This window comes from Cupressus sempervirens, chromosome 5, assembly GCF_028749045.1.
Source record: "Cupressus sempervirens isolate cs-2001-9-10 chromosome 5, ASM2874904v1, whole genome shotgun sequence".
Classification (NCBI taxonomy): Eukaryota; Viridiplantae; Streptophyta; class Pinopsida; order Cupressales; family Cupressaceae; genus Cupressus; species Cupressus sempervirens.
The window spans coordinates 126265887-126280877 of NC_143122.1; the positions used below are offsets into that span (position 1 = coordinate 126265887).

Here is a 14991-nt window from a genome sequence, read left to right on the forward strand (position 1 = left end):
TTTTTTTCCCCTTGAAATAATGTTGGATTTGCCATGATTTTATACATATTTCCAAAGGGGGGTTTCTCAAGTTATCCTTGCAATCTCAATTAAAAATTTGGGTTTGAAAGATGCTTTAGCCAAAGCTTATTCACATATCTTGTTCTAGTATGCTTGGTTAGATGTTTTATTTTTTCTCTTCCACCCTATGTTTAAGATTTCTACTTAAACAAAATAATGTTAAGTAGATAGATTCAAAACTTCAGCATATTCTTTCGATTCATTAGTGTCAGGTTGCTAGGCTACTCAAGTGAGGTTGATGTCCTTTTCATTTCAGGAAGAGGTCCAAAGGAGCTAAGATGATGTAGTAAAAGGTAGGAGAATCTCCAAAGGAGATGTCCTAGCCCCCAACAAATAACCACACATCAAAAACACAACACAAGATACTTGATCTAATACCAAACACAACTCTTTATTCATAAATTAACTGATTACATGCAATGTGTTGGGCTATAAAGCCTTCCCAATTACGACCACATACAAAGAAAGTAATAGTTCTGCAAGATCCCTCAAGATCTAACCCAAACCCTAGCTAGTCTAGATCTGTAACGCAACAAAATTTTGATAGAAACCTCCAAGGAAGATCTAAACTTGTGCTTGCAATCCCCCAAGCAATCTCCTTATTTCCAAGTCACACTTAGATACTTGCTCTGCTACACTTCTAATGCAGGAGCATCCTTGGTTGGTTTGCAATCCTGTAGGATGGTGTGGTTTGGCTTTGGAGTTAAAGGACTCAATCACTAAAGAGATGGTACTTGATCATTACTGGGCAGTTTGTGGTTGTTGTGTTAACTGAGTGACTCAATTAATGAAGGTGTTCAATGATTCTTGGGGCACTCGGTGTATACTGTGGCTTAGTTTACACTACGAACTCAACAATAATGTTTCTTGAGTTGGCTTGATCAATAAAGGGAGCTTGGTTATGCTTGGTGAGTTGCTAATGCTCGGTGGTGATTTATGACACTCGATCATGTCTTGGTGTTTGTGTTGCTTGAGTTGTTTGTGAGCTGACCTTTTGGCATTTAATTTGGATTATAGGTATTTAATGAATGTTGCAACTAACTTGTGGCTTATGAATATATTTAATGTAAGGGTTTATTTTAATTTGTAATTGCTAGGCCAACTTGTGGCTTAGTTGGGTATAAGTAGGAGTGTTTTGTGGAGTCTTAAGTCATGATCATCCAGCTTGGAGAAGAGGATGTGGTAGAAGAGATAATTTGAGAAGGGCTAGTAGATGAGGCTTGGGAAACAAGGAGATTGCTTGGTGGGCTTGCGATTACAAGTTGAGATCTTCCTTAGAGGTTTCTACCAGAGCGTGGATTTGGACTATCTAGTGTCAGGATTGGATCTTGAGGGATCTTGCAGAACTACTAGATTTGAAGTAGATAGTGTTGGGATTGGATCTTGAGCAATCTTGGAGAACTATTTTTGTAATTGCTATTATATTTGCTTGAAACCTGAAAGGCCTTACAGTCAGGCACATTGCATGTAAATAGCTATTTTATGAATAAAGAGTTGCATTTGGTATCAGATTATGTATCTTGTGTTGTGTTTCTATTGTGTGGTTATTTGTAGGGATCCAAATTACCTCCTATAGGGATACCTTCGGAATCTCATTAAATCGAATGGTATCAAAGCACAGTTGTTCCTGAGTGTATACACCAAGCATCGAAGTTGATGCAGCTTGCACCAGGGCCTTGGGTTGGGATAAATTGATATGAGAAGATCTCAATCTGGTTGGTGATTTGTTGCAAAGGGTTTGCAAAAATCTTGGAGATGCCTCCAAGAAGATTGGACCCTAGGGTGATTAATGATCTTAGTGATGTTGTGGAAGAAAGGATCTTAGAGAAGGTTAAAGAAGATTTTAAATCTGAAATGAAGGAGGTTAAAGCCAATAACAAATATGAGATGGCACTGATGAAGAGTGATATGATAGCGAAGATCATAAGTGCTATAGGTGGTGTACCTCAACATGTGGGTACTGAAGATGGTTATGAGGAATTTGTTGAATACTTTGAAGTTGCTAGTGTAGACACCTAAATTTGATTACACTATTTTAGTAATCCTATTTAGTTATCTAAAAAGGGCATTATTAATTAAATTTCTATTTAATTAATCCTTTGTCATCCCCTAGTTGATTAATTTAATTAATCATCTATAGTCCTAATTGATAAATCAAATAATCTATTATTTATCAATTAAATCTTTTTCTCCTATCTAATTCCAAAAATCCCCATTTATTAAATAAATCTATTTGATAAATGAAATCCTCAAATTCAAAAACCCCTAACCTATCTCTAATCCTCCATTTAGCCTAATCCACCCCATCCACCCATACTAACCAAGCTTAGCCACTAACTCACCCACCCTCATTAATGCCATCCACTTGCACATCTCTAACATCTCTAATCTAATCCTAAACCCAAGCCTAATCCACCCCCTAATGTTGTCACATTCCTTAAACAAGTTTAAGACTTTCCTAATCCAAACCAAAGTCTCCCCTCAAAAAACCCAACCACTAAGTCATGAGTGCTCTTACAAAACATAAAAGACTCTTACAAGCCCACTCATGACTCTTACATCCATCTTACACACTCTTCCCTCTTTCACACTCATTCCTCTTACATCCCTCTTACATACTCAACCCCACTCATCATGACTTTAACCAACCCTTTACCCTACCCTCTCACACTCATCCTCCTTGTGACAAGTGTCACCTTCCCATTGGTGCTAAACAAGCACAATCCATGTGCTCCCCTTTGAGTGCATCTTAGCCCTCCTTAAGCCTTCATCCATCCTTGCATCTAAGCCCTCCATCCCTCTACCCCTTAGCCTATAAATTGAATCCCATCCCATGCCATTTCATCAACAATCTTTGAGCTAAAGTTACCATGCTATTTTGAGAACCAAAGCCATCAACCATACCCTTATAATGCCAAATTGAGAGCTCACAAAGCTACCAATTTGCCATTACCCATCTCCATTGAAGCAACTTTTGAGCATCTTGAGCATACATCCACAGCAAAAGGACACATCTACAGAATCAAGAAAGCATGGAGTGCTTTTTCTTGTGAGGTTTGCACTTCTTGTTTTCTTCCTTTGTCTAAGCATATATGTGAATTTAGTTTTTGGTTTGTGAATGTTTACTTTATTTGTTAATGTTCTTTGCATACTGATTCTGATTCTACAGCTAGATTGAGCGGTGAGGACAGAACTGATCATGTGGAGAGACCTATGGGAAATAGGGTTGGTAAGTTTTCTAAGCCTGGATCACAATTGAAGTTGAAGCATAAGATGGAGGTTTCTAATTTCTTAAGTACTTTGAATCATAAAGACCTAATTGATTGGATTGGTGAATTGAAAGACTAGTTTGAGATTGAGGATCCACTCAAAGTAAGGTTGGTGCAAACTAAGTTGAAAGGACATGTTGCTCTTTAGTAGAAAGAATTGCAAAGAGACAGAGAGGAGGAAGGTGAAATGAAGATCACTAGATAGAGGTTGATGGTAACTAAGTTGAAGGCTAAGTTCATTCCTGTTGATAATGAATTGGAGTTATTTAAGAGGTTGTGGAATTTGAAGTAGAAAGATACAATTGTGAAATATTATAGCAAGGAGTTCTACAAGTTGACTATTTGGTCTGGACATAGAGAATTGTTAAAGTAGAGGATAACTTGGTACATTAATTGTTTAAGATTCAATATCCAAAATGAGGTTGGTATGTTGAAGACTGATTTGGTTGAGGATGCTTATTAGTATGCCCTAAAGGTAGAAGATAAGTTGAAGAGGAAAAATCAAGATAATTCTAGAGAGAAGGAGAAGCTAGACTACTTGGAAAAGGCTAAACCAAGTGCTGAAGATGAACCAAAACATGTTGATCAGAATAGAAGGACAGGTGTAGGTGAGTTTAAGGGTACTTGCTACAAATATGGAGAAGAAGGACATAGATTTTATGAATGTCCTAAGGTTGGTGACAGAAGAGCTATTGTTGTGAATGAGGCTAAAAACCCTATCAGTGAACTTGAGCAAGGAGATAATTTACTAGCTCAACAAGTACTGGTTGGTATGAGGATACTAGAATCTTGTTAGAGGAGTAATTTGTTTAGTACTTATTGTAAGTCTGGTGGTAAAATTTGCAATGTGATTATGGATGGTGGTAGTACTGACAACCTTGTTGTTGAGGAGATGGTTTGAAAAATTGGTTTTAGGAGAGTGAGACATCCTTAACCTTATAGGATTGGCTTCTTGCAAGGTGAGCATTCTTTGGAAGTAAGGGAGCAGTGCCTTGTTGATTTCCAGATTGGGCAGTATAAGGATTAAATGTTGTGTGACATTGTGGACATGAACAATTGTCATTTGTTGCTTGGTAGACCTTGGCAATATGAATGCAAGGTTGTGCATGATTGTGTCAAGAATGTGTTTACTGTTGAGAAAGGTGGCATGAAGCATTCCCTAATTCCTTTGCAGAATGAAGAGCTCAGTAAGAGGAACCTAAATATTGGCAGCTGAGTTGAGCTAATGGATTCTGAGAGGGTTAGAGATTTGCATGGAAGGAAGACTTGTAGCACACTGAGGATGAATGTGAAGAAGCATAAAAAAAGGGAAAGAGTGTACAAGTTGAGGACTCAGAGGATATGCATGCGAAGAACCAATTTGGGATTTATGTGTTGAATCCCAAAAGATTTTCTTCCAGCTATTAAGAACATCTTTTTCAAACTTGGGGTGTCTGATGTAGGAGCATCCTTGGTTGGTTTACAATCTTGCAGGATGGTATGGTTTGGCTTTGGAGTTGGTGGACTCAGTCAGTGAAGAGATGGTACTTGGTTATTACTAGGTAGTTTGTGGTTGTTGTGTTAATCGATTGACTCGACTAATGAGGGCATTCGAAGATGGGGCACTTGGCAATTGGGAAATTGATAGTAGTATTACCTGAGTTGGCTCGATCAATGAAGGGAGCTCGGTTATGCTTAGTGAGTTGTTGATGCTTCTGACACTCGATCATGTGTTGGTGTCTGTGTTGCCTGAGTTGTCTATGAGCTAACCTTTTGGCATTTAATTTGGGTTGCAGGTATTTAATGAGTGTTGTAGCCGACTTGTGGCTTATGCATATATTTAATGTAAGGGTTTGTTTTAATTTGTAATTGCTAGGCCAACTTGTGGCTTAGTTGGGTATAATTAGGAGTGTTTTGTGGAGTCTTAAGTCATGATCATCCAGCTTGGAGAAGAGGACGTGGCAGGAGATAAAATTTTGAGAAGGGCTAGTAGTTGAGGCTTGGGAAACAAGGAGATTTCTTGGTGGGCTTGTGAGCACAAGCTGAGATCTTCCTTGGAGGTTTCTACCAGAGCGTGGATCTGGACTAGCTAGTTTCAGGATTAGATCTTGAGGGAGCTTGTAGAACTATTTTTGTAATTGCTATGTATTTGGCCAAAACTCGAAAGGCCTTACAATTGAGCACATTGCATGTAAACAATTATTTTATGAATAAAGAGTTGCATTTGGTATCAGATTGTGTATCTTGTGTTGTGTTTCCATTGTGTGGTTATTTGCAGGGATTTGGATTACCTCCCATAGGGGTACCCTTGGAATCTCACTGCATCAGCTTCATTCCTCTCAGCTACTCCATGCTAAATGACAATGACTCAAGACTCTACAAAACCCCTCTACTTATACCCAACTAAGCCACAAGTCGGCGTAACAAGTTACAAATGAAATAAACCCTTATCTTAAATACCTATTTAAACCACAAGTCGGCCTATAACAGATATTAAATACCAAATTCCTTAGAAGGTTTACAACACTCATCAAACTCCCATAATCTCTCCACATCACGTTCTCACGCCACATGCATTAAATGCACAGTCAATTTATCCAAATCTGCAAGAACTCCATCCCACAAGGCACACTGTCGAGCATCAACAAAAACCACAAGCATTGCCAAGTTCCTCTAGTGTTGAACAATCAACACACACCAAGCATTTCACAGAGTGTTGAGCAACATAGTATATGCCGAGCAAGCCTTCAACAATCTAGCACCTTAGCCAACAATAAACCCAATAATGACTGAGCACCACTCCCTTGGTGACCAAGTCCTCAACTCGAAAGCTAAAATCCCTCCAACATGCAGGATTGCTAGCTATCTTAGGATGCTCCTGCATCATAAGCACTCTATATTTGGGCAAAAAAACACCTAGGCCACACTCCCATGTCAAGATTTGCTTGTGGACACGTTATCTAAAGGTTTAAGAGACATGGGTGCAAATTAAGTGTGATACCATGATGCCAAGGCCATGAAATTATTGATTAAATATATTTGTACATACATGACATACTTCAAATATCTTCTTATGTATTTTATTATCTTGATGTATCGATGCTCGAGAGGTGGTGGCTCAAATTTGATTACAACACTTGTATATGTTGAATCGATGTTATGGTGGCTTTGTTTTTTGAAAACTTGAAATGTAATGTAATATTCTTAGGGCTCGTTTGGTTGCTGGAATACAACTAGAATAGGAATAAGAAATCAGAATATGTTTTGTTTTCTTTGTTTGATGCACTAAATCGAAATTGGGAATAGGATTGCATATTCCCATTTTACCCCTAAAATGAGCATATGTCCATTCCAAAAAATACCTATTATTGGAATAGGCCATTCCCATTCTCAATTTCTCTTTGCTAGATTTAATACTTTTTAAAGTTTGTGGTTACATAGGTTTTCAAATATGAGTAGCGTTGGATGTTGGCTGAATGCAATAGTCGTCAATACTTCCAGTGACTAGTCTTGATCCCCACATGCTTTCAATAATGGAAGTGGGTGATTGAAGCAGAGGTACGGAAGCTCAAAATTGATCAAATGCGAATGGAAAGAAAGGGATCAAAGGGCATGGGCTTATAACACCACTTCTCATTGGTATTTATCCCCACACTCCATTCAGCCAATCAAGCTTTTTTTTCTAGGAAACCCCCTATCATTCTAAGGGAACGCCTACCCATCAACTATCGTAGTGTCCTAGCAATATCACTCCAAAAATGTAAAGATCCCCTCTTTTGGTTGATCTCCTACTTCTATCATATTCTAGAATTTGGAGTAATGTATCCAAGCATACCTGTAATTTCTACTCCATTTTCATTTTCTGCAAAACAATTTGCTTTGTGTGCCCATTCACGTTTTAACTCGATGTTCATAACAAATCAAAGGCCAAAATTGTGACTATTGTGTGCATTGTTCAGAACAAATCAAAGGGAAAACAAGTACAAGTCTAGAAGTTAAGTAGTCAAACTGCATTTTCTAATTTGACAGATGAACAAAATGTAATTGTCATCACAATCAATTAGTTTGATGAGTTGAAAAATTAAATGTTCTTGTTCAACACTCTCTTATTCAAATCTTCTGAATCAAAATGTTCATATTTTGAATAGATTATTGGAAAATTTCACATTGATTTCTCTCCAATGCAAGATAGTTCAAATTTGTTGATTTCTTTCAATAGAAGAAGGGCATGCATGGTAAATGGATGCTTCTAGGAAATATTATATTTCTCAATTCATGACTACAATGAGATTAGATTAGGCTTGACATATTCCAATTCTATTTTCATACAACCAAACATGAAATTAATATATTCTTAATTGAATACCAAGTGAACCAAATGGGCCTAGAATTGCAATAGGCTATTCCCATTCCCAATCCTCATTCTCATTCTCATTCCCAAATCTAATTGCTAATTCCTTTGCCAACAACCAAATGGGCCCTTAATTCAGTAGTTTTATTCAATTCATGCATTTGAAATTTTTGTTATGAGGAACTTTAGCTAGTCTATAAATTTTAATGACCATGTCCATGCACGTCTTTGGTCTTTGTGAAACTCACATTTCTACGATGACATGGCAAGATTATAGGAAATTCAATCTTTGGACGCAATGTGTAATTTGAAACGTTGCATCAAAGAAATACACAATTTGAACAAGAAGCAAGAAAAGTAACTACTATCAATTCTACAAACATAGTATCTTAATCTCTAGGAGAGATGACGTAGTAGTATGAGCACCCTAACTTCCCACTTCTCAAAATCTTATGTAGAAATTTCAAATCACTCTCAAGTTTTTACAACTTAATTCCCCTACTTATAACTAACGTCTTAGGACTATATCATCAAATATGATGCCACACCAACATATTTTTTGCCAAGAACTTCAAAACAATTTAAAAAAAAGTAAGACGAATCCTAGTGCATTAGATGTCCCCATACTTGTGGAGATGATGTGGCTTACATGATTGGTTGCTATTTAAAATAAGAGATACAATTCTTTCAATTATGGGTAGTCATCAAGTATGTTGTAAAGAATATGACACTAAATAAAGGACTGTAGATATTAAATTAACAATTGTAATTACAACCATTAGAACATGTAGTCCTCTCCCTTCTATCCTAATAATAATGCAACAATGGTACTCAACAAATCTTACAATTTTGAGCTCAACAATTAAATTTACCATAATATGCAATTCACTCTCCTCAACTTCTAACTTGTTAAATTCCTAATACTCAAATAATTTTGGGACACAACTAGTCTTTTCAAGTACACATCTATATAAACCACCTAAATACACTATGATCTTCATAATCAATAGTGGCTAAATAGCCCATAAAACCTAAACAACCTGGTAATTCGAAAAAAATAGGATGTGACCATATGTTCCTATTTACAAGATACACATTTTAGTGTGCTACTTAGACCTTGAGAGAATCTCCTCCAAACTAGAATAATAGAAATGTTAAAAAGAAAAGATAATAAAAACACATTATATAGTACTATTGTATAATTTATAAGAAGAATAAGCAAGATCTATCATTTTCATCCTCATCTCCTAATGAATCAATCAGAGATATTCATTATAGCAAGGCATGAGAAGTACATGTGAAGATACGATGGGGATGGGAACTGTCCATGGGCCCGCCCGCCGTAAGGAGTTTATTAACTCTAATAATTAACTCCCATCTCACGTTATTTTCACGTTCCGGCTTTTACTCTTAACCTCTGATTTCCCTGAAATCTCCATCTTTTTTCTGAAATCTCAACTATTCCTATAAATTCCTAAGCAAACGCTGTTATCTCAAAGCCTTCGCCAAATTGACGAGGGCTTCAAAGAAATCTTCTTCGACCTTTGCAAGAATTCCACTTCAAGTTACAAAAATGAGTGAAAATCTTCTGCATGAAAAGTTTCAGTCTACACTACTCCAACTGCGTATTTTCTATACAGTGCTGGATCTGTACTAGCTTTTCTCAAATCCTCTCGATTTTCGTTTGTTTTGCCATTTTTGGGCTCAGATTGGTATGCAACAGGTGAGTTTGACGAGTCTTTTTATGGTTGCTGTAATTTTATTGGCTGGATGGTGTTAAATTCACCGCTATTGGTTGATTTACCCTGTAAATTGTGTCAAGTTTATGACGGAAGAGATCTGACGGATCTTATCCGTGTGGCAGTTTTGTTTTATTTTATTTGTGTGTGTTTCCTTTAAAAAAAATCGAACAGATAAAATTTATGAAAAATGATACCGTGATTGTTTCCATACGCTTGGATTTTGTCCGGAAAGAAATACTGTTTCCTGGTTTGTGTCGAATTTATGCGATAGATTGCTTTTAATTTCTAAATGTTAGAGCTCTTAGGCGGTTCTTCTTGATGAAATGCTATGCTTGTGAGAAATTCTTACCGTTTCTTATTTAAAAAATAAATAAATAAATCTAGCAAGGAAGAGACGTTCTTTTGAGTTGTGTTTGTACAGGGTTGAACATATTCAACTTACAGTAACTTGTGGATAATGGACTACTGCTGCTTTAAAAAATTTTGCCGTTTGTTTTTAGCCTTTACTTGATACGTTGGTTTTGGAGAAATCTGTTGAATCGAGTTCCTTGCATGTATTCTTTCCAAAATCTTAGTATTGAAATCTGGATGATTTTTTTTTTGACGAAGTGAAAATGTGTATGGATTTGAGCAACTGAAAGGCTTTTTGCACCTTAAAAGTCTGGAGCGGCATTTTTGAGGAGGCGTGTCTTATTACGAGAATCCTGGTTTAGTTTAAATATTTTTTCTGCGAAGACGAGGAGTATTTCTGTTTACGAGGATCGTTCGAATAAAAGTTTTCGATTTCGCAGTGCATTCATTTTCACTCTTATTCTTCTTTAGCCTATAGTTTAACATATTTTTCTCTAGGGAATTGCTTCTGTAAGGAATTTCGGGACCGACTCGTCGTACTTCAACTTTCGCCGGTAATTTCGTTCTCATTATTTATTTTTATTTTTTGAGAACCACGTTGACTGCATTTTGCGTTTGAGTTTGTAAACAGTGCAGTCAACATACTTTTTTATGAAAAATAAGCTAAAAGATTTAGATGTATTCATTCGTTAAAAACAATTTAAATTTAACGTTTTTGAGGTGGCGAATTATTAAATATTGCGTCATAAATTTATGTTCATTTAGCTGCTCGGCTTCGTCATTTTCCCAACAATGAGATTGGTGGATTTTGCTATTTTCTTCTGCAGTTTCAAATCTATTTTTGCTGCTAGAAGTTTATGACTCGTGTTTCAGGTATGAGATTTTAATTCTAGAATCCTAAATGCCAAAAACCCTGTGAACTCTGAATGCCTTCTCTTTATTTGCTAGTACAAAGCCATTTAGCTTTTCTTAGTACCTACCTTCAGCTGTCTCCGTAAGAATATTGAAATATTATGTGCGCTGTGCATAATTCCTCATATTCTTGGTATAATCTCTTCTGGAATTTTGTTTGGCCGTTCGTACCAAGAAATTTTGTCCATGGTAAGGTACTGAACTGTAACCTGCAAATAACTTTTAACATTACTCCTCAATCCTTACAGACAATGTATCAACTACTGCTTAAGTCTGTTAAAATTTGTTCATTTCTTCTAAAAACTTACTGCCAAATTTTTACCTTCTCATGTCCATTTTTAGCTAAGCTTGATTCTTCTGCAGTAGCTTTTTTTCTAATTTGTTAGCTTTTTCTTCAATTTGGATTTTATTTAATATTTTGGAGGATAATGTTTCATCCTATCTCGTCCATTTCGGAGCATATTTTATCGTCGCTGCATTTTGTTTGTCATTGCTTTTGCCGTCAAATTTAATCAAAGGGAATAGGCAACCATGAATTCTATGTATCATTCATCTGGGAGTGTTCATACCACTACGTTTCATGAGAAGTTTTTAATATTTCCGTACTTTTCCCATAGTAATCATCAATACGAAGCTCGAATATATCTTTCAATGTTCTGAAGTTTCCGCTTAAAGCCCTGAAAAACTGTGTTTATAGCTATATTATTTCAAATACATATAATTTTCTATCTCAAAAATCGTCCGTTAAGAAAAATCTTTGAGGGTTCTTAAGTTTTGACATCAAACCGCTATAACATTGTTTCTCCGAACTTGTGATCTCAAATATCAAGGATTTTGACACTCCAAAAGATCATGCCTGTTAGAATGAGAAAATCTTTCAGTTCGACACTCGAAAAACTTCACATATAATCTTCTGAAAATTATTCTTGTTTGAGTGCATCTAAGTGTTCCTACATTTTTCACACAGATTATTTTTTGCGGATACGTCCGTTTAAATCTTTTTTTGCTTCGTACTTCTCTAGTTCTCATTCGTTCCATGTGTATCATTTCTAGCATTTCCTTGATGCTTTTCAGATTCAGTACCTCAACTAAGCCGATTTGCATGTGTTCTAATGACTGTATTCCCTGAAATGTTTTACAGGAAATCTACGGCCTGGTTCGAGTCCCGACGAAGAGGGGAACATCTGTATAAAAAGCTTAGACATTGAAATATAGCAGCAAAGGGTGAACCAGGGAAAATCTATATAGTCATTCAGCTAAAGTTTTCAGTCAAGAAAAATTTCCCGGCAGTTCTTCATTTAAACTAAATATGTCCATCTTGATCTGGTGCATTTTCTCCGTTCTAAGCACAGGTTTAAAAGTCTCCTCTGCCCAGACTGTAACCGGAGATTATCGAAACAGTACTCCTATGCTTGACTCAGAAAAACAAGCATTTTATTCTGTTCTTGAATCGCTGAGTGGAGATCTAGATGCACGCGATTTATACCCTGATCCTTGTGGCTTCACGCCTGTTCCAGGTACACTGTGTGATCAATTCGGAGATTTTTGGTACATCACAGTATTCAATATTGGAAATGTCTACGATAACTCTCCAAAATGCGGCGACAATGCAGTACTCCATCCATCCATCTTCAACTTAACTCACTTAAAGACATTGTCCCTGTACAAGTGCTTCATGAATGCACCTCAGATAATGCCATTGAATCAATGGGGAAACCTTGGAGGATCACTTCAGAGCCTGATTTTTCGAAACAATGTTGCGCTGGTTGGGGAATTACCTGTAGAGCTGGGTAGATTGGTCAATCTGGAGTCACTCATTGTTACCGAGAACAGCATGAAGGGAAATTTGCCCAACGAAATAGGAAACTTAACCAAGTTGAGAAAGCTTGTTCTGAGCCATAACCAGTTTTATGGTATGATACCTTCTTCTCTGTGGTTTCTTCAGGGCCTTGTGATTCTGGACCTGAGCTTTAATCAGCTAAAGGGGCCTCTTCCACCATCTTTAGGGAATCTCAATTCTCTGGTTAAGTTGGATTTGAGTGACAATGGTTTACAGGCAGGAATACCGGGGAAATTGGGGGAATTGAAATACATTACATTTTTGGACTTGAGGAACAATCAGCTCCATGGAAACCTTCCACCGTCTTTAATGGAGATGACAAGTTTGCAGGTAGGAGAAATCCAACCCAACCTAAATCCCTGATCTTTCTCACTATTTCTTAAAAATGATCGTAGTTACTACCGATTTCAAAAACAGTTGAGAGCTTATAATACAACCGTAAATTATGTGCTTCTCATCTGAAAGAATATGGATTGGAATCTACTTGAATTTAATTAATAAATAATACTCGTTACCAATAAAAAAATTTCTGACTTGGAAAACATCAAGCGCTAATTTTTTCCCCTTTTTTTCACATTTGCAGGAACTCTACCTTGGTAACAATCCAATGGGAGGCCCAATCGACGTTCTTCATTGGAGCAACATGCCGCTTCTGATCAGCTTGGATCTTTCATCATCGGGTTACACTGGTCAAATCCCAGAATCATTTGGTAAACTGAAAATGCTAAGATCCCTGGCTCTTAACAACAATGCTCTCTCTGGAAAAGTTCCTAAAGAGCTTGCAGATTTACCAAATGTGGGTTCTCTATTACTGAACAACAACAGTCTGTCTGGCACTCTTGAATTCCCATCAAAGTTCTATCAGAAAATGGGAAGATATCTCTCTCTTTCGGGCAATCCAGGGCTTTGTTATCCTACGGAAGATCGAAAATTTATTCCCAACGGAGTCAGTGTTTGCTCAGGTATGGTGGTCGCCCCCGGGAAAGCCCATGATCAAACATCTTTAAATTCGGTTGCGGGATCTGCCGTTCAAAGCTGCAGATTCAGAGTGTGGTTGCTTCTTTCATTTTTGGTATCCCTGCCTCTGCTACACTGAAGTAAGAAATTTCCAGGTAAATTAACTAAATTGAACTTTTTGTGGGTACTGTTTTTTTGAAGTGTCGAAGTTTAGAGCAATTTTTTAAATTATTTTTATGTATAAAGTTTGAGTAGATTCGAATTTAAGAGCTTAGAGATAAGAGGCTCACAAATATCGTGTTGTAGACTCTCATTTTTTGTAGGTACTGATTTTGAAACCAGAGGAGAAATAGATTTTACCATGTCTGCACATTTTATTCCACTTCTTTTTGTTCAGGAAATTTTCAAATACTTGGAGGCATCAAATCGAAAGAATGCCCCTGCAATGTCTGCTATGCAGCTGAAAAAATTCTAGCAAATTTTGCAAGCAAGGTGCAAAATCCTCCTATTTCATTGACCATATTATCCTTGTCTTAGAAATGTAAATTAAGTTCCAGTCTAGTTAGTTCTTCAGCTGCTTGCAGACATTCAAATACCTTGTTGTATTTCAAACTCCATCGATAGTAAAAGTCAGTTGCATTGCCATTTGCATATACAGATCCTTGGTCTGCTTTGATGTTTTAATTGCAGTTCCATTGTATTGGAACGTGTGTTTTATTTCTTGCCAACTATCACTGTGTTATCTGGTAAACCAAATTCCAGTGTTTGCAATATTTTGATGATTAAAATCGGAGAGTTTTGTCAGGTGGGGACTAATCCTTTTTTTCTCAGGACTTCAGAACTTCCATTAATGAGAACAAAAATGTTAAATGCCCTTTGAAAACGTAAAGTTTAGAATGATTGTCCTTACAATGGAGGACTTAAATAAGTTCTATTTATTAGAGAAAATGTTAAATGTCCATTAAAAGGTAAAAGTGCGAGTTGTTCACACTGAGGAATGATTTTCATGGATTAGGAAAAATGTTAAATCCCACTCTTAAATGTTGAATTAAATTCAAAATTAAAATGTTTTAGTCTCAATTTCTTATTTTATTATTTTCAACATACATAGAGGTTCAAATCGAAGATTTCAATGAAAGAAGAGCACCAATAAACAAAAACAGATTCTTTTGATTATTTTCAACATACATTGATTCAATTGGAGACCTTAATGAAAGAACATAATAAACAAGAGCAGAAATTTGCTGATGAATAAAATATATTTTATTAGAGACCTTAATGAAAGATGAGCACCAATAAACAAGAACAGAGGTTTGCTGATGAACAACATAGCCGATTAAAAAATATTTTGTTGATTCAAACAGAAACTTTAATGAAAGAAAAGAGCCAATAAACAAGAACAGTGATTCATTGTATCAAATTTTTTATAATAATTATTTTACAAAATCTTCTACCAAATAACTTATTAAAAATATTTTTGGTCTTACTAACATTGGGAAGAACCTGAAACTACCAGGAAAGGGCTTTATG

The 14991-nt window shown here is 36.4% G+C and overlaps 1 protein-coding gene across 9 annotated transcripts; it reads left to right on the plus strand.

Moving 5' to 3' along the window:
- Positions 1-8962: 8962 nt before the first annotated feature.
- Positions 8963-14539, plus strand: LOC149554832 (uncharacterized). 9 transcript variants are annotated; one of them, XM_089833526.1, is made up of 6 exons: positions 9071-9382; positions 10251-10306; positions 10518-10625; positions 11806-12834; positions 13088-13616; positions 13768-14538. In XM_089833526.1, exons 4-5 carry the CDS (start codon positions 11974-11976, stop codon positions 13598-13600), a joined length of 1374 nt encoding a protein of 457 aa, XP_089689652.1. In that variant the 5' UTR covers positions 9071-9382; positions 10251-10306; positions 10518-10625; positions 11806-11973; the 3' UTR covers positions 13601-13616; positions 13768-14538. The 9 variants fall into 9 exon arrangements, with proteins under 9 accessions (XP_089689649.1, XP_089689656.1, XP_089689652.1 ...); XM_089833529.1 differs by having other exon boundaries at positions 13859-14538; XM_089833531.1 differs by having other exon boundaries at positions 9158-9382; positions 10011-10306; positions 13859-14539.
- Positions 14540-14991: the final 452 nt, after the last annotated feature.

Excerpts from the sequence above, each read along its gene's own strand:
- LOC149554832 (XM_089833523.1), top strand. The coding sequence starts at position 11,974 with ATGTCCATCTTGATCTGGTGCATTTTCTCCGTTCTAAGCACAGGTTTA. Across the intron at positions 12,835-13,087 it reads TGGAGATGACAAGTTTGCAG|GAACTCTACCTTGGTAACAA; the intron begins GTAGGAGAAATC and ends TCACATTTGCAG.